Source organism: Lampetra planeri, chromosome 53 (assembly GCF_965212315.1).
Source record: "Lampetra planeri chromosome 53, kcLamPlan1.2.h2, whole genome shotgun sequence".
NCBI lineage: Eukaryota > Metazoa > Chordata > Hyperoartia > Petromyzontiformes > Petromyzontidae > Lampetra > Lampetra planeri.
Genome location: NC_136159.1, coordinates 2,146,889 through 2,166,868, shown reverse-complemented (window position 1 = coordinate 2,166,868; position 19,980 = coordinate 2,146,889). Strand labels below are relative to the sequence as shown.

At 41.9% G+C, this 19,980-nt stretch overlaps 1 protein-coding gene and 2 non-coding genes across 10 annotated transcripts; all 3 read left to right on the top strand.

Moving 5' to 3' along the window:
• Window positions 1-320: 320 nt before the first annotated feature.
• DAZAP1 (DAZ associated protein 1) lies at window positions 321-19,082 on the top strand. 8 transcript variants are annotated; one of them, XM_078617223.1, is made up of 13 exons: window positions 321-572; window positions 3,650-3,690; window positions 4,339-4,505; window positions 5,269-5,328; window positions 6,136-6,249; window positions 8,304-8,352; window positions 11,154-11,236; window positions 13,116-13,263; window positions 13,579-13,608; window positions 14,148-14,222; window positions 16,825-16,920; window positions 17,839-17,931; window positions 18,619-19,082. In XM_078617223.1, exons 1-13 carry the CDS (start codon window positions 532-534, stop codon window positions 18,747-18,749), a joined length of 1,128 nt encoding a protein of 375 aa, XP_078473349.1. In that variant the 5' UTR covers window positions 321-531; the 3' UTR covers window positions 18,750-19,082. The 8 variants fall into 8 exon arrangements, with proteins under 8 accessions (XP_078473349.1, XP_078473345.1, XP_078473346.1 ...); XM_078617219.1 differs by having other exon boundaries at window positions 16,825-17,010; XM_078617220.1 differs by having other exon boundaries at window positions 14,085-14,222.
• LOC144734961 (small nucleolar RNA SNORA13) lies at window positions 15,138-15,270 on the top strand. The gene has a single exon (XR_013588574.1). It is a non-coding gene; the product is annotated as a small nucleolar RNA SNORA13 (small nucleolar RNA).
• On the top strand, window positions 17,320-17,451 carry LOC144734962 (small nucleolar RNA SNORA13). Its single transcript, XR_013588575.1, has one exon. It is a non-coding gene; the product is annotated as a small nucleolar RNA SNORA13 (small nucleolar RNA).
• Window positions 19,083-19,980: the final 898 nt, after the last annotated feature.

Sequence of the window (19,980 nt, the reverse complement as noted above, 5' to 3'; positions counted from 1 at the left end):
CTGTCCGCCTGATGATGCTAGTCTAATTACTGGCGAAACGTCGTACTCAGATTGTAAATATTGTAGTTGGTTTACTCACCTAACACACCGGTGTTCTGTTTAGGTGACACACCTTACCAATTAGCTGTGTCGGGTGGTGGCGGGTTTAACGACACATTTATATCTACGCGATCTAAACCCCCCCCCCCCCCCCAAAAAAAAAACCCTGTACTACTTACGTCTTAAACTTTTTGTAAAAAAATATTTCATTTATTTTACATTTTAAACAAAGCGACCTCTTGGCCCGGAAGTCGCGACGCTTGAGCCGGAAGCGCCCGGCCCCTGCTGCTCCGGCTACGGAAACCCCCTCCACGACGACCGCCGCCATCTTCAGTGGGGATTCGTGAAGGCGAACAAGAGGCGAACGGGTCCCCGACCCCATCTCTCTCTTCTCGCGCGCGCCGTCCGTGGTGGAAGCGTGGGATCGCGTCAATACAGGCGTCGAAAAATCGCGCAGACTTCGCGGCGTCGCGGCCGCCCCCTCAGCGCGCCATGCACAGGACGATGGCTCACCAGGCGGGCGATGAGATCGGGTGAGTGGAGCGCGCCGCCAGAGTGTGGGGAGAGCCTCAAAATGGCGGCGCGAGGGGCTCCCCCCTCTCTCGCTCACCACGGCGGGAGAGAGACTCGAGAATTTTTTTACCGATGGGTTGCTACTATTGCTGTTACTAACTACCGTTACCGACGGTGTTAAGTGCCGTCGTGTTGCGTCGGCCCACTGTCGTGTTTTAGCCCTGTTGCTATTGTTAGCCGCGTGACCGCGTTTCGAGGCGGTTGCCTGCGATAAATGCCCACATAAGTCACTTTAGTTTGAGCAATCGTTCGTGCCAAAGCTCGCTTCTCAAATATGTCGGTGGGTCTTAACCTGATAAAAAAAAAAATAGTTGGTACTATTTCACTGGATTATTAATACTACCGTGGTTACTTTTCCTTTTGAGCGTGTTATATTACTGCTGCTACCGGCGTTAACTGCTATGGCGTGTTACGTCTATCATTACCGTGTTACCCCTGCAGTTACTATCAATACTCGACCGGTGCTTATATCTCGTTAAAGAGTATTTGCGATACATTTCCACACGTTAAGCCGTCTCGTTGAGCTATCATTAGTGGCCAGGTCGCTTCTGAAAAAGCTAAATAGCTCATTGGGCCTTAACCTGGTAAAATAATAAATAGTACTTTTACTGGGTTATTAATACTACCGTGTTAATATTCGTTGTATTACTGATAACGTGTTACTGCCATATTCCGTATCGTGTTAATCCTACTGCTTTGTGTTATTATTCCCCTTACTAGGTATTATAACTTTTGTAGATTATAGTACATCTTAAGCAGAGTTTCAAGCTGCTTTGCGTTTTGGGCCCGTGGTCACGGTTAACGCGATTTAAAAACAAGTTCGTCATTTGTATATTCGTCGTTCTTGCTAATACGTACGGGTTCATTACTACAACCACTGGTTAACAATATTCTTAATGCGCATCGACTAAAGGTTACGTCTATTACACGATGCTTAAGGCTGTCTGTTCATATTGAATGTGTGTAGTGAAACGTATGCTCTTAGATGCGGGTGAAAAGAGGATCTAAAACAGCCTTGTGACGATGCGAAACTATTCGTGTTAACGAACACGCAAAACCTGAAATGCCCCTTGTGAGATGTCCCAGATTAAGGTCTCGGACCTCTATCTGCTGGAGACTTAAGTTTTAGCCGTCCCTAAACTAATTCCCTTTTCCCCCGCAACTATATAACAACTTTAATGGTTGAAGAATTGACATGAAACATCTTAAAGACCATAGTCTTCGGGGACGTTACCTTGTTGGCTGTGGGTTCAAGAAAAAGTTTTAAGTTCAGCGAGAAACAAAAAGCGGCTTGGTCTGCAGCGATTGCGAGATATCCACCGTTACTCTGTTTTATATATTTAGATACTCTTAGGTTTTTTTCGGTCAAGTCACGTAGGTAAAACAATAATAAAATGATAATAAATGAATAACTAAATTAAATCACGTTTCGGAAGCAACACAAGCCTCGGTCACCAGGTGTAACTGCTCCAGTAATTTAATTTATGTTTTAAAAAACACGTTTCTTGAATAGCTCTCTTCACACGCTGCAGTCATTTTACTGGAGCAGTTGCACCTGGCTTGTGTTGCTTCCGAAACGTCGTGATTTAAATCAGTTATTTTCATTTATTATAATTTTATTATTTTTTACCTACATAACTTTACCGAAAAAACCTAAGAGTATGAATCCTTGCAGTCACGAAAGCTTAAAATCTAGAATATATTTAGATTTTTTTTGGGTGCGGGGGACAATTGCTTATTTTGTGATCGGTGTTTTGTTGCCTAGCGCGATCGTTCGCCAAGTGTGTGGGTGCTAACAAAGCGAATCGACTCGCTAGCCACCACGTGTCTCGCTTGGCGGGAAGACGGCGGGGATGTCGTTCTTAGTGATTGCACGGCCCCATGCCACGAGGTCTCCGAAATATGATTATTCCTAAACCACGCCTCCTACTACTGTTTGGTATTCGCACCAAAATGTATACAAGACACGATAACTTAATGTGTTGTTGTGTGATAGCTTTATTGAACCTGAACCAGGCCGTTGCGACAATCCTTTCCATCCCCCCCCACTCGAGCTGTGTTTCCAGGAACAACCGCGGGGTGACCTCGTGGAGGTTGCGAGCGCGTTCTGAAAAGCCACCCGAACCTGTTTTTCTCTCTGTGCACTCACTGTTTTTTCCTTCCATGGGTGGGGGGGGTGTACAGCTTTTATTTAAACACCAGTTAGCGAAATCATTAGGCTCAAAACGGCCAAGTGCTGTAGAATAGATGAGTGTAACATTTATCCATAAATTTAACGAGGTTTGTTCCTATGAGAGCTTGGGGTCAAAGCAAAATTAGACGATGGGAGGAGGGAAGAAGAACCAACATAGTTGTTGGAAGCGATCATTTCCAGAGTGGGGCTTGCCCTTGTTGGGGAGTTCTAACCGAGCCAGGCCAGGCCTTGCTTCACTGCCTCGCACTAATTCCTGCGGTTGTAGTTTTCTACAGTCGTCATCTGCACAGCATTTAGAAGGGCTTTGAACTGTTAGCGAGCTTTATTGTCCTTGAAGGAAAATAAACCAGTTTAGTGCCTTATTCCGGATTTGTCAGAGTAATACGTGGTGGAGTGGAATTATTGGTATAAATAACCAGTGTGATGTGATAATATAGCCGGGCACACTTGAATATACGTTGTTTAATTGACCAGAATAATGTCAAGGACTACATGAGGCGCCATGTGCTACTGGCTGCCATCATTGATTTATAAAAGCACACGAATGTAGTATTTGTTTAGCAAATGGTCTAGTGAAGTCTTCTTTTACACTGGTAATATATCTTGGTTCGTGTGCAGGTGCATCTCAGAACAATGAATCCAGCAGTGGCTAATGATTAATATTTTACACGGACCATGCTTGTGAACATAAGTAGAACGTGCGAAATACACAGTGCAGATCTAATTGAGAGTTGTGTGTGGTCTGCAAAGACTTACATATATGCAATAATAACCTGCATACATGATGCAACCTACACTACTTGTTTTAATTGAAATGTTTTTAATGTTTATTTTTTACTGCAGGAAACTATTTGTTGGCGGTCTGGACTGGAACACCAGCCAAGGTGGGATTTTAAAAACACCTCAAAATAAAGCTCGGGCAGATATAATTGTATAGTATGACACACCGATGTGATTTGTAAACGGAAGTAATGCAATCTAAATTCTTCTCGCTTGAATGGTGAAAATAAGAGCGCGATTGCTCAGACCGATAACCATTAATATGCATTGAGTATTGCTGGTACTGTTAAATGGTTTCATATTTCCGTGGTTCAAGTATGCATGTCTTGTAGGTCATATCATACACACATAATTCAATATGTGCATTGGATTTCCTCATAGATTGTGTACTCGTAACAATTGAGGCAGGATTGTAATATATATTACTAATATCAATTTTCTTAACCTAAACCTCTTACTGCTGCCCAACCATCCCAGAATCAGCTTTTTCTATTATATCAATTGGAATGGGCCATGCAACATGAATTGAAGTACAGACTACACAATCTATAATATTGAGTTGAGAATGCTCAATATGGTCTAGTGGTAAACTCCTGTTATCTGTAAATTATTTGACACCATGCCCACAATCCCAGATAAGAGGAGTTATGCTAAAAAATACAAGTTCCATGACCCATTGTGAAGAGGTTATAGAAGTGTGGTACAATACCGTGTGCGGAGCGTCCTCATGTTTTCGCTTGCCATTTCAACAGAGGGACTGCAAATGTACTTCTCGCAATTTGGGGAGGTGATCGACTGCGTCATCATGAAGGACAAGGAAACGAATCAGTCCCGTGGTTTTGGCTTTGTCAAGTTCAAGGATCCCAACTGCATTGGCATGGTGCTGGCCAACAGACCTCACTGCCTCGATGGCCGCACGGTGGGTCTGCCGGACTGCTCCTGTCCCCTCTACGCGTCATTCCAAAACACCACCTTTATTTTAGCTGAGATCTAAACCATTTTTCTATAACCTTCAATATTTATTGTCATTAAAAGTATTGTTTTTCGACGACGGGTACATTGTTGCTACGTGCTACGAAATCGTCTAATGAAATGTGTGATCTATGTTACTCAATTGGGATTACAAATAGTAGTCGTCGCCCCCTCATTGCTGTTTACATGGCTGGTCCTGAGTGACCTTGTGACCACAGGGATATACGCCACTAAGAGTGCCCTTAAAATTGTTTGAGATGTGATTTATTGTAAAGCACTCTTCAGATGACCCAGTATATATGGTCCTATGATCAACTATATTATACAGTAATTCCTCATTTAACGTGGTTGATGCGTTCGTGAAAAGTGCGAGGAAATCATTACAGATATTCCATTTGCGCTATAAAACCAGCCTGCAGTCATCCTACGGCAGGACAAAGAACTCGGGAGGATGGTATGCCGTGTCCCAGAATTCCCCCATACCGCTCAGCCGCGCAGCTCAAAAAGTTTTTGGTCGTCGACCGAACAGAAAAGACCGTGTTTTTTAACAGGGCACATTCTGCGTTGAGCGAAAAAGTGTTTCCGAATAGAAGAACCGCGTGTGTTCACACACAAGGCGGAAACGCTTTGCGTGAACACACGTTTAGCGAGCACTTAACGTGTTTAGAATGAAGTCAATATTTATTCATGACTGTATTTATTTCTTACAGATTGACCCCAAGCCGTGTACACCTCGTTCCATGCAGACGCCCAAACAAAACCACCAGGAGGTAGGTCCCTTGCATGGCACTTTTCATGGCACTTACTGTGGATAGAAGTCCGCTCTTGTGCATTAAGCAAGTTTGTAAGTTTTTCCTGAGTAGTTTAAACTATATAGCGTCACTTACATTTGGCATACAGTACCTGATAAATGCAGCATAAATCAAATCCTGCTTTTATCCAAAATATGCATGTTGATCACGTTGCTTATTTGTACAATACCTTTACACTGTTGAGAAACACTTTCTTGGCTTAACAGTTTTGATGTTTGTGACTTGATGGGTTCATAGCCTAGTATGCCATCCTCTACACCAGCGCACACTCTCCCACCTTCCCCACAACAAAAATACAATAGAAATAATTTGACACTTCACATTAGTGTACTTGTTCATCAAACATTAAAGAACTTTGCGGTCATTACATTACAATTATTATATTGCACGACAAATTTAACACCGTTACATTCTGAAATGCCCTGCATGTGTATTTGTCACCACAGCAAGCTGCTAAATCATTGTCTTAGTGACAGAGCTGGCAAATACAATCGTACATCTTAATGTTTTCATGGTTTGTTAACAGACATTGGATTAAGCTGACTGCATGTTTGCAAAGCTCGTTAAATTTAAATCCAGCCCTAAAGTCAAGTTAAGATATCCGTTACAATGAGTGAAGACTTTCAGTAGAGTCTTGCATTGGGATGTTTTGCCAATAAAAATGTCATTGTAACTTCTTAATGGGTGCAACCGAGTGCATTGTTACTTTGGCTGTGTGTTTTAGTTTCTAATTAAATGTGCCCATGTGGCTATGTGTATTTTCAGAGACCACCTCCTACAAATCAAAATATTATCAGATGTAAAAAGATTTTTGTCGGTGGAATTCCACACAACTGTGGGGACATGGAACTCAGGGAATACTTCAAAAGATTTGGCATGGTGAGTTGAAGCGACACTTTTGCAGCCTATTTGTATAATGCACACAAACTTGGTCCTGCCATAAAAAATATACATCTTATATGTGCTACCCTCAAAGTAGCACATAAAATATTACAGGTAGGAACAACAGTTCCACACTGCCCACCAGGGATTATTTGTCTGTCGTGCATAGCCCCTCCCAAACATGTACGCTCCCGGATTGGTTGAAGTGCATCACGTGACCGCGAGCTTTCTGTCGTGCACGAATGCGCTGTCCAACCAAGTTTCTACCCGCCCACTCCGAAGGAACATGTTTGTCACGTTTCCACCCTGACCCGGTCCCATCCTTGGTGTGCGTCGCCTAAAAGCTGCAAACAATATCTATCACAGCCATACCTTAAATTACCCATGGCACTTACCACACATTGAATCTTACCTCGGATGAGAACGGTAGAAACAGTAACACACTGCCCTTAATTTATTCTCTATCATTCAACCAAACAAATGATATTCCCTTGCACTATTCTCATACAGTCGTTAAAATGATGTTGAAATGTATTGCGTGGCTTGTCCATGCAATTTATTAAGAATAGAAGAGGTTTCTTTGGTAATCGATTGATTTATGAATAACTAGTTAATAAAGCCTGTCTTTGGCAGGCATAAGTTTTCAATTAATATAATGAACCTGATATGATTTTTTTAATCTATGATCAGACACTAACAACTTCTCCATCGGAAACCACTTAATTTAAAGATTACGTTATTTTGTTATTAGGTAGAACAATAATTAAAGAACTTCATACTCTTGAGGAGAAGCTCTTATCTTTAACTGTTTTTTTATTATTCATATTTTAACATAATAAAATGTGTATCATTTTCGTTCAAAACCGCTTGAATCTGAAATATTTCAAGCAATAAAAGATAAAACTGGTTCTTAAATTTTCTGTTTAATGCTCTATCAAACGGAAAAAAACGCAGTCATATATTTTGAGTGGTTCCTGAATGACACGCATCAAACATGTTTGTGGGGCACTTAAAATTGAGATTTGGGGGGGCCTTAAAATAAAAAATCTTGGATTTCAGATGTTTCCTGTCTGTGCTCTAAAAGCTACCTATGTACCAAATTTCAGCTTTCTAACTTATCGGGAAGTACCCTAGAGGCTTTTGAGACATACATACAGATTAAGGTCTTTATATAGATTTACATTTTAAACATTGAGCATAAATACAATCAGAAGGTGTCTTCCTCAGCCATTAAAGGTTTTTACCTGAGATGTTGACTGAATTCATACGCAGTACTTGGCTATATCTGATTGACCTCAAGGTATATGTATTCACTCGCTGCCCATAAAGGTATCCCTCGGTTTAGAAACGTTTAGTTTATGGCATTTCGCATTAACACCACAAATTATGGACACTTTTCCATGAACGAAATCGATTGTCCACGTAAACGAAATTTCACATGGTCCGCGCTATGAGATCCAACAAGAACCACCCGGGAGGTTGCGTGGGGGCACTGACTGGGATGCCGACAAGTGTTGTGAAATCTGGCTCTGTGAACTGTAAAAGGATGAGGCTAAAAATGAGTAAGTATGATGGCAATGTGGCACAACTGATTTAACTTTTGTGTTTGTGTGTCATAACACAAACCTGGTTGATTTTCTTCAGGTCATCAAGCATGTTTTACATTGGCATATTAAGACCTGTTAATGCAACTTCACATCTAGAATATCTCTTCAGGTGGATTGATGTGTACAGCAGGTTGCATATCAATATGCTTTTACAATGCCTTTTGTGTGTTTTTTTTAGTGGACAAGTGTAAAGTTGGATTGCATATTTTTGTAATTAAAATATTTCACCTCCCCCTAAATTGTTATTGTAACATTAAATGAAAAGAATGTGCAAATAACTATTTCTAAGCTATAATAATCATAAAGGCGTGCCTGTTCAGAAAAAAACTACCACACTATAACTCAACAATCGTCACTGGTTGCTCTCCTGCTCAACTCATTTAAGACCCATGTTGTGATATTGATCATACATTACAGTTTGGAGGTAATTTCACTGTTTTGCAGGTTACAGAAGTTGTAATGATATATGATCAACTGAAACAGAGGCCGAGAGGTAAGATCTTTGTTGTGCATCACAGACTGCATTAGGTCAGCAATGCATATGACAAGATGTCCATTTCAACGATTCAAATTGTAACTTGTAAATTTTTTGGTGGTCATAATGAGCCATTGCATATATATACCCTGTAAATGTATTATCTTGTCATCTGCATTGCAATTCGTGTAGTTTATACATTAAGTACGATTATGGGCAATGGGTTGCTCACATAATCCATGCATCAATAAAGTGTCCAAGTATAATGTCGTGCAGAGTAGGTCTTTAAATATGAGAAGTTAAAATAATTTTATGGGATGGGTGGGGGGGATATTACTTGAGTCTAGAAAACTCAATCGCATTATGTGCAGGGCTTATGCAGGATGGCCAATTTATATATCCAGTTTGCACATTGTATCTGTTTAAATGATACGCGTTTTATTTAGGTTCTCGTTTACACATGCATCAGTGTTCAGCGAAACAGGAATACTGAAGATGCGATACAGCCCAGTGTTATGGGTTATGTTGAGCTGCCTCATTAGAAAAAGGACATTTTTAAAATATGAAATTGCTTTACAATTTGTGCATTTCGTCTCGGTCTATACATTTAAAAACAGTTTTTGTCAAATCAATACCGTGACCGTTAACTTTAGACTCTACAACGTGCGTCCATTGATATTTAACACTAATTTGAATGTTAGTGCAATGATTACACTCAACATCTGGAAATCCACTTGTAACTTTTAAGAACCAGGCTTGGGGTGCAGAGTTAGAAGCACTACTGTTGAGTGCTTGATGCTTTCATGCTGGTCACAACATCCATGATGCACATTGCTGCCCCATTGCCAGATCGTTTTAATTCAGCTCATGTTCATTCTGAAACCCACTACAGTTCTGTAGCATTTTTCCATTCGGCCTATATACAGCATATAAATGTAAAACTTGACTGCACACATACTTTAAATTAAAGTCATTTCCTGGCTGCTTTTGTGTTTCAAGTACTGATTTTGACACTGCATCAGTACTCATTGAAACGCCCACTGACAGGCACATGTGTAAATATAGCACGGGTATGTTATACATAATAATAGGTGCGTGTTTGAACAAGCGCAAAAAATAAATTTGTAAAATGTAGCCTATGAGCATGATGGTGCGCACTTTGGGTTTAGTGTCCATACAAGACTGCACATGGCTGTGTTCCACGGGGTGTTGCTTTCCTGGTGTATGATCCCCAAACACTTGGCTGACATTTGAGTGTGCGAGATTTAAGTTCTGCAAGGGCCATTGACAAATGGGTTAGTGATTTGTCAACCCAGCTCTTTGTTACGTTTTGATGAAGTTGACGATGTAAGACAATTCATGCCTTTGGAACTTTCACGGTATTAGTTCATAATGACGTTCGGATAAAAAAAAAATTAATCGTGCACTTATTCAATATAGTTGAATTTCTTGAGAATTTTTATTCCAAGTGAAATAATGTCCTTTTCCGAATGTATTTTGATGAAATGAGTCGTGTACAAGCCTTTAGACAGAATTTGACTTCATGCACAGATGAGTCTGTTTAATGTTGTTTCCTACGCTATTGTTAAAGTGTTAATAATGTTTTAAAGCGGTACTTTTCAACCATTTTCATTTCACGTCACGCTCTCGAGCTTGCTCGATCTTTTTTTTGCGGCACACCAACCCGAAAAAAAACCCGGTCCTGCTGATTATCTCAAGCCCCCAACCACATGCCTTCCCCCCCATTCACGGTCTGGGCTCCCGCGTGCCTCTCTCCCCGGCTGGCTGGTAGCTGGGCTGCCAATCAGAGCACATCTTCTGGTCGGTGAGCAGTGGGGAACCTGGCCTGTGGGTTGGTGGTGCGTACGCTTGGATGGGAAGGCTGGGGAGCTTGAAGTTCTTTCCCTTCCGATTCGGTTCTCTTCGCATAGAATCCTTTTCTAATTCCGCGGCGCACCTGGGACTACTTCGTGTGCTTTGGCACACTGGTTGAGAAGCACTGTTTTAAAGTATAAGCTGTATTTATACAATTGGCACTAGCTTTTAAAATAAATGGCAGCAGTGTCAATCGCTACATTAAACAGATTCCACTGTAACTATATCAGAACTTATGATAAGTAATATTTTAATGTTGCCATAGTTTGTTTATAAGCTGTGTAAGTTTTAATTTATAGTAAATAGTTTGCTTAATGTTTATGATTTTCTATTGATGTGTGTTAATTATTTTTCTTTAGCCATTCCCCTGTAGGTGTCATTGTGGCTGTTACCTTACCGGTGTTGCAGATGAGTACAGGCTGTTTAGTGGTGGCTTGTTCTCTTTTCTGGACTGTTCGACCATTTTGCCATAGAAGATGCTGATTTCCTGGAATGCCACAAACTGGAGAATTGCAGTGGTGGTCTCCGTAGGCTGCATTTATGCTTCCACAAGTCGTCAGATTTTACCTCCACAACATTTTGCGTCAATTTGGGGGAAAGCACAGCTTGTGGCATTTCTAGCTGCGCATCGGTCGCCGCTCATAAATTTTGGTCAAGAAAGATGGGCCTTGTAAAAGTCTGTCTGAGCCTGTACTTGTTTGCAGCAGGCATCTGGAGCCTCTCCCTGCTGCCTGTGCTGAGTTGGCATGGAGAGCGCTTTCTGATGGTCTTTCTAACCCCCGTATCATAAGGATAAAGCTAAGTGTCTGCTGCGCCACTGAATGCCAAGCATGCCGTGGTGAGCCCGTGAGCGTGAAGAGGCTATACCTCCCCTAATGCTGTGCATCATCCTGTCTTGTGTTACTTCACCCTGCTTCCTTGAAACAATCTACACCGTGGGATAGGTTTTGGATTTATTTCTTTCGAAGACGAGCAATCTGTGGACCAGGCTGTCAACTTGCATTTTCACGACATCATGGGCAAAAAAGTGTGTAGTAGTAGTTTTATTTTTACTTAAGTTTTTGCTGGGGCTTAGCCTTTTTGTCATTCACAGGTTTTGTGTAAACCTTAGCAATTAATGTTTAAAGTAAAGACATTGTGCCCACAGCCGTAACATGCTGTGAAGGACATGAATGTTGAGTCCCAGTATTCCAGATCCTTCAGCAAAAAAAAAGTAGCAAAAATACTCGGCATAACAAGCTTTTTCAATTTAAGTCGACTAGTTTAATTCCAGTCCTGATGTCCAAGCAACCAATAGCCCCTTGCCTTAGCACTATATTGGAACGGAAATACATAAATCTTGCCCCCCTTTAGCATGTTTGATGGCATGTTCACATGATTTATATCCTTGCCATACAATAGCCTTGTGGCTGGCTTGCCTCTTAATCAGTCTGCAGACGTGAACGTCTCGGCTCTGCTTGTCCAACTGATCCCACTATATTCTGATCAACGCCATTTCAATTTACGGTGCCACAGCAGGTGTCATGGCCCAACTCTGCTGCAGCAACTGCCCTTTTTTGTTACCTGCTGTCCCTGACTAAGAAGTCACATTTATTAACAGCCAAGAGACATCTCGCATGGCAAACTATTGGCTTTTACAGATTATGTATGAATAGTCGTAATTTATATGTATACCGTCAGAACGTTTGTAATTATTTCTTTGCATGCAGTGCTCTTGGCTGCTCGTCTCATGGCTGGCATGCAAGCTGTGGCCTGTGCGTTTTTGAAACACCTTAAAGTGTGTGCTTCTTTCACATTAGGTTATTCCCATTAACCACTCTCAAACAGGTTTTTATTTGTTTAATCCCACTTTAAATTCCGCTATACACTCCCAACGGAGTTTAGTTTTTTTATTTGAGAGGCTACGTATTGCATTACTTGGTTACCTAACGGGATGTGTGCATGAACTATCCAGAGACGATAAGGAACACACCGACGTGCTATTGCTGGGGGCTATTACATGGCAGACATTCCTCCAGTGAGCTCTTCATAATAACTTGAGTTACTTTCCCAATGATATTTAGCCCTTAACGTTGCACGTATAAAAATGCGTATACCTGGCAGATTTGATTTGGAGAAAAGGACACCAATGGTGTGTTCTGCAGGCTATTAAAATCTTCCGATTGTCGACGCAAGTGAAGGAAATGTTTTGGTTCTAGAGGGTAGAGCTCATGTCAAGGTGGAACAAGGTATAAGATATTTCCGTTGATATTACGTATTTCACAATATTGCATTTGCTCTAGCCATGCAATCGTCGTTTAGCAATTGGTGTGCATCTTTGCTGAAGGACCTGTTTTTACATAATTTCACATTGTCATTTGTTGTATGTTGATTATTTTACATGTTCGTTTCAGGTATAAGATATCTGGTGTATCTTGTTGTTTAAAAGAAACAAGGCTTTCACTTCTTTGACGGGTGTCACGTTTGTGATGCAAAGTGAAAACAAGTTTTTAGCTGCTCTCGTACACTTGCAGAATTGCTTGATTCTTAGCAAGTTTGATATGTAAACATTGAGACACTTGAGAGTTTACCATTGTCTTAAACATTGCCAATGCGTTTGCTGTGATAAAATCTAATTTATTATTGTCCATGCAAGATTGTAAAAAGCGAATTAAGCCTTCTTTTAAACAACAAAGTACAATACATTGTTGCTGGGTTTTTTGTTGTTGAATATTTTTGTAAGCGCGTTAGATTAAGCCGCCCCCTTCACGTGCTTTTTTAAATTAATGCTTTACTGAAGGGTAAGTCTTTAAAATTATCATTAGTAATAAGTTATTATAGTAAAATAGCTTTGTAAAAGTGTTAAGCTGACTGCAGGTTTAATGGCTTTGCCGAGGGAGCTAATGAAGCTTGTGGTGTCGGTGTAGGTGGAGGTGAAGCGGGCCGAGCCTCGGGATGGCAAACCACAAACATCTGGTCAGTGGGGGAGCAGAAACATGCCCGCAGCTAATGGCTGGGGGGGTGGGCAACCCCCCTCTGCTCCCTGGCAGCAGCCTGGCGGCTACGCTGCACCAGGTAACGTGTTCACCCGATAATCTCCCCTCGACACGGCTTGCAAATTTAATTGGGTGTGGGATTGCTGCGGTTGTCTTTGCTCGGGTAACGACGTTTAGATGATGGTATGTTTTGCATTTGAGAAAAAGTGTGAAGTCGAAATTTTCTGGGCACGTTTGTCTTTATTTTTTTTTTCGTAATGGAACAGCCAAAATAAAGTAATAATTTCAGTGTTAATCGTGAAAAGGGGCAACCGTTAATAGATTATCCTTTAAGGTTGAGTGTATATCTCAAAATTCCACTAAGCTAATTGTTAACTTTTGTTTGTGTGCAAAGGAATGTGGATGGCATCTCCCCAACCTATGGGTGAGTCTCTTGATGTCCATGATAGATGCCATATCTATACATTATGTAATGCCAGGCACTTTGCTAAGCAGTTGCCTTGCCATGCGTCTGCACCGCCTCTGAATTATGAGCACTTGAATATGGACTTTTCCAAATGTTGACCCCATATTTGCCAAGCTCAGGGTGCAAAAGTGTTATCTCGGTGACCTAGGGCCATAAACTTAGTCGGCTCAGCTCTGGATTGTCCTCAATGTGGCTGAGCTCGGGCTTGAGTGGTGCATCCATGGAGTGACCTCGGGCTCAACTCGTGATTATCCTGAGCACGGCTAATGACCATGCTCAGATCTATCTCAAAAGTTAAAGCATTGCTTTGAGCCCGCTCACTCGGAGCCAGAGCTGGGCCGTGACTAACAATATGGGACCCTAAGTGTTCATTTGTATACGTGCTGCACTTATTCTAGCCTAATGCACACGGCCCTTTCCGATTGCTGTTGCAGGAGGGTTTGCTGCTGGACGAGGAGCGCCTGCCACCTTTAACCTGTACCCTGCCCCTCCCCCAGCCCCAGCCAGTTACAACCCCCCACCCCAATCGCAGGGCTTTGGGCAGGGGGCGTACTCGCAAGCGCCACAGTACGGTGCGTACCACCATCGTCCAGCACTCACACATTCACTCCAGTCAACTCGTTCACTGACCGTTGCCTCATCGTTCTTCTGTCGCCGACTCGGATCTGCCAAATTAACCGTTTGATCTCGGGCTGTCTACCGTACTGCATGTCACCAACTCGCTCGCACTTGCGCTGACTGCCATTGCAAGTCAAACCTTTCTTTCTCATTACCTCGTATTCTGCAACTTATTACCTTGCCCAATTCAAGTAATGTGTTAACGCTCTTCTATTCAGGCTTCGTGATAGTGCTGTTTGGTGCTGGCCACAATAATGATCAAAATCTGCACACAGTATTCTTAGGTTTTTTCGGTAAAGTCACGTAGGTAAAAACATTAAAAAGTAAAATTAAATTAAAAAAATAAAAATCACGACGTTTCGGAGGCATTGATTTTTATTTTTTATTTTATTTTACTTTTTAATGTTTTTACCTACGTGACTTTACCGAAAAAACCTAAGAATATGAATCATTGCAGTCACGAAAGCTTCAAATCTAGAATCTGCATACAGTGTTCAACGTGACCGTATTTCAGCTTTACAGAATGCTGCTTTGTGACACTTAAATGGATTTTGTGTTCTCTAAATTATGAGGCACCATTTTACGTATTTTAAAACAAACACTGGGAGGGGAGTGCATCTTATAATCCTGGTCGGTGTATATGTGACCAGATTTTTTAAATGACTTGACACGGCCAAGGTTTGGAGTACATGTTTCTCACGTGTCTTTATCTTCTAAAGAACACTCATTACCGTACCTTTGAAAGTCGCTGGCTTTTCATGTTGCACTCGGCGTACATTCTGCAATTGAACTGTGGTGAATTTACACAATTGTGTGAATCATTTGCACTGATATCCCACAACATGTTAATGATGTAGGTACGATCTATTTGCCTTTGTGTTGCCTGTTCATTTGTTCTGTAGTGAACGGAGTGTCAAACAAGGCAAACAGTAAACCTTGCAATGGAATATATTTTGCAGTTCAGCACTTTGTTTTGAACTCTTGATTTCAGCAAGAACATCACATACACAGGCAGTACCCGAGCTACAGAAGGGGTTAGGTTCCAGAGAAATTTCCGTAACCCGAATTTTCCATATGTCGGAAACTGACCAATTTTTCCCCCAAAATTAAGATCAAATCCCATATTCGGAAACAGTTGTGCCTCCCCCCTCCCCTACCGATTTCTCTCTGCTGTCTCGCGTTACCGTCCCGTTTTCTATCGCGACCGGTCACGTATCACTACATATACGCTGTGCACTTCCTATGATTCTTTAATTTGATCGAATATCTACCCTAATACTACCCATAATTAAACTAATGGAACATACTGTACCGTGTCTAATTGTTTATGAATACCACGAAGCATAGAAAACAAATACGTAATACTACAAAAGGAAAGGAGACGATGTGGCGCGGTTACAGTATACTCACGGCAACAATGTAACAGCGTGACTCGTAATAGTGCTATACATAAGCAGATGCTCAGATATACAATTGTATCTTTGTTATAATGAATGAATTTTGTTTACAGTCAGCCTAGATTTTGATACCAACTGTGTTTTGTTTACCTGTAATTAGCATTGTCTTCTGTGTAAATATTGAGCTGTAATAGGCATTGCACCATTCTGTGATGACTTTGTGCTGACGTTGTCGATGATAATGGTAACCCTGGATTTTTAGTCCGAGAATCCAGTTAATTTCATTTAAAATTATTAATTTGGGCTCCTTCACGTTCATTTTTTTGTAGGGCTTTTTTGGAAAATGTATTATGTCCCTGTTGGCTGTGAACTCTTATAGATCCCTCATGCCAAGATGAACATTAAGCCTCATCTCATGTTCTTTTGTTTGCATTGAAGTCTCTATTAAGATGATGTAGTGTGTTTTGGCCCTCAGAAGTAGGCCAATTCATACGTTGTAGGGCATAATAACCTCTAAATGATAAAGCGCCTTTCATATTGAAGCGTGTTACAGCGCTGTACGTAAAAATAATAATGCTTTGCACAAATATTGATAAAATGATAAGCAAAATAGCTGATAACAATATCAATGACGCAAATTACTATTTAACCTGAAGTGGTTTGAGAACCTTAATTTCAGAGTCCAAAAATCCTGCTCGTTCATATTTAATATCATCTACGGTAGAAAAGATTTCCAATAATTACAATGTATGGAGTTCTCCTTTTCATCTGTCCAACTATGTCCAAGTGTATGTCCCACAGTTCTGCCTCCTGTTCAACAAGGTTTGATTCACCGGACTAGAGTGACTTTGAGGTCCATGATATTTAGGCCTTCGGTCTTCATCACCACACCGGTTTACCTGGTGGTAAATGGAGCACACTTTTTCAACTGAAAGTCTTGACTGGTTGTGGGTGTGCCTATCCTGACAAACAGGCTCCGTTGGTGACAACACCATCACTTAATAGCGAATGATGGGTATTGGTAATTGGGTGCCAATCCAGTATAGTTACTCAGCTCCTCAAGCTTCGTAAGGTTTTGTCACCGCGTGCCCATCTACGAAGAAAATGTGCCCATATCACCTGCTGTTACAATGTCGTATTCCGTTTGTGTGATTTGCAGGCCTCCCAGCTGGGTTCCCCGGCTACCCGCAGCCTGCCCAGCCAGATCAGTTTGGGCCTCCGGCTGTTCCGCCCCAAGCTGCCGGTCCACAGCATGGTCAGCTGGGCTTCCCTGCCCCCCAGAGTCAAAATCCCAACGCAGACATTGTAAAGCCCCCTAGCGACTACCCCACCTTCAGCCAGTTTGGTGAGTTAATTTGCCACAGCCCACAAAGCACTTGTGGTTGAGATTCTCAGTAGGGCCCCACGAATTGGAAAAAAAAAACTAAAAACGACGCACCCATTCCTGTGTAACGTGACTTGTGAAAACCACACAGAGCGGACGCCAATGTGGTGTTTCGCCCACGTGCCAGGATGTGCTGTTGCGAATTTACATTTCCAAAGTATTAATGTGCAGTTGATACATTCCGCTGCAGTAGTGAACTATATTCAGCGTATTTCTTCGAAGGTGGGGAGGGAAATATTTAATCCTATGTGCAACAATTTTGTTGTGCTCCGCCCTTGTGTTACCCATTTATTTACTTGTTAATAAATGAGGCGTCAAACAGGGCAAATATTATATTCTTGGGCTTTTATGGTGTTTGGGTTGTGAAGCACCCACATACAAAGCAGCCACAAGAGTACATTTCATTTTTACACACAAGTCGTGTATGTCTAGAAGCTAGTATTGCATTGTAGAAACTCGCTTAAATATTAAATCATGCGTTGTGTACAATGGACAACTTGTGTCTGACAGATGCACACAAAGCAAAAAGTCCATGAGAATGGAGTACATTTGGTGCACACAGGACGGAAACCTATTTTCTGTACTTTACATTTAATGGTCGCTGTGCAGTGAAGCAGGTTGGATGTCTTGCACATGATGATAATCTGCTTGCCTATAGTGCTGGATTGGGAAGCACGGTTGGCTATGTCCGGTGCGAAAGAGATTCAAATATACACGTGCGCACACCTTTTTGAGAAAGCATTGGAATTGTGAAGTGATTTTGGTGGTACATGCTGTGTGTTTGGCCAGGTATGGGTAACTATCCACAGGACCCATCAGGATACGGTCCCACGCGTCCCACCCAAGCCTACAGCCAAAACGAGCAGAGTTTTGGACCCACAGGTAAAATTCTTGTAAAATGTGCCCCTGTTTTATACAAATGGCTTACCCTGGCTACACCTTAGTTTTTAATCTTTTGTTTAAACTCATTCCTTTGAGCTTGCTTCATAGTGTGCGGCTTTCCAATTACTTTTTTCCCCGATTATGGTTCACGATAAAGAGTAAAGTGGGCTGCTGTTTGATGCCCGCCCATGCTTTGTGTTGTGTTTCAACACTTGCTGTGCTTTTCCCAACCTTTCTGAAGCACTCTCCTGCCTTTTGAAATGAAATTCCATTGGTTACGCAACATTTCCATGGCAATAAATCTTCATCTCAAGATTATAATTTAAGATTAATCGAACATCGGATCAACTACTATTGCTTAAATCACCAAATAGTTTATGCACAAGATGTTTAAAATGTTACTGCTTTTTTGTTTTGAACATTAAAATAAAAAAAAACTACCCTTCCCCTCCCACCACTAGGCAACAGGATGATTTGTATCAGGCCTGTGTTCACTTTGGTGGCATAAAAAAGTGACCGGCAGGTGTTTTCGGCTTCACCTCGTGAAGCTGTTTCCCGTGCCGTCCTACATTTCCGCGTGTTAAACGTAGCCCCCTTACCCTTGTGCGGTTTCTATTTTTCCACATCCCCTTAATTGCCGAACCTGTCTTTTTTTTGTGTGCGCGCGTGTGAATGGTTGCCGTCTAGGTTACGGACAGGAGCCAAGCAATTACAGTCAGGCACAGGGCTTTTCTGATCCCAACCAGCAGGCACAAGGCCTGGTAGCCGGTGGCTACGGACGAGGCCAAAGCCACCCATTCCACCCATACCGCCGCTGAACACCTCCTCCCCCCAACAACAGTGCTTCACCCCCCAAACACCAAAGCTGTCTTTGTCTTGGGTGTTCCTCAGTTTTCTCGACTTGCGACAATCACTTTCTCTGGTTTATGACGGCGGAGGTCTGCCGCATCTATTTTTTGAAATGACATTCCTCTACACTCTGGGAAAGAAACTGCAAGACTTTCCTCCCTTGTACTCTACCCCCCTTCCTTTTTGCGGTAAATTTAAAAGAACTGTGCAATTGTAATAGAAAATAAAATTTTGCTAGTTGCAAACAGATCTGGTTTATATTTAGTGTGTAATGCCTTTGTTTCAATAAAAGTAAAACATTTTTACTGTGACTGAGTGTTTCATTATAAACTTCCTTTGTCAGGAGTGGGTGGTGGTACTGTTTCAACTTCTGCGAGCATTATACTTTAAAACATACTTATTGAATACACAATCCGATATTCAATTTTAAAAATAAGATGGTTATCGCTAAACTTAACCTTTTGCGATCGATTCTCTGTTTTGCCAAGCCGTGGCAATGCTACTCAACTGGTAGCTGGATTTTGCGTCCTATATTTCTCACTGATTGCTTTCTAGGCTACACACCACTTTGGCATATATACACAACTTGCCACAACACCCCACACAGAAAATGCAGTACAGCACAACTCGGCACTATACACACTGACCATCGGCAAATCATGTTAATTGCGACCGTCAAGTTGGCTGGACTGGCTAAGGAGCGGATTCCCCTATATCCTGTTGGGGTTCGTCATTTTGTTATATGCGTTTCATCAAATCTCTTAGGAGGTGTTCACTATTTGCCTTCATGCATGCTGTGAGTGATGTAAATTACAACTTACCCACTCGTCACACCACGCCAAAGACTGCACTCTGAACCACTGCACACGCGTCAATGCTTTTACTGGTAGGAACCTGGTTACACCAGCCCACGGGATTATTGTGTCTGTCGTGCATCCAAAAATGGGAGGGGTGGGGCTGGGTGAGGAAGGTGGGAGGCAGGGGCTGGTCACCCCGTGGTGCCCTTATAAAACTCAACGTTTAACCTTGTGCCGGCTTGTGTCCGCCCTCAGTCGGCCATATTTGCGGAATACAACACGCTGCCGTTGACCCTGGCCATTGACAGAGCAACCCAACGTTCCTACCAGCTCCCTCTGCAGGAATGTGTTAAATAACTTGATTAAACGTGTTTCTGTATGTGTAGATGGGTATATACAAACT

What these genes read in the sequence shown, in the direction of transcription:
- DAZAP1 (XM_078617217.1), top strand. Translation starts at nt 532, where the DNA reads ATGCACAGGACGATGGCTCACCAGGCGGGCGATGAGATCGG. An exon ending in CAGGCGGGCGATGAGATCGG is followed by an intron (nt 573 to 3,649) that starts GTGAGTGGAGCG and finishes TTTTTACTGCAG; the next exon opens with GAAACTATTTGTTGGCGGTC. An exon ending in CCCCACCTTCAGCCAGTTTG is followed by an intron (nt 17,011 to 17,838) that starts GTGAGTTAATTT and finishes GTGTTTGGCCAG; the next exon opens with GTATGGGTAACTATCCACAG.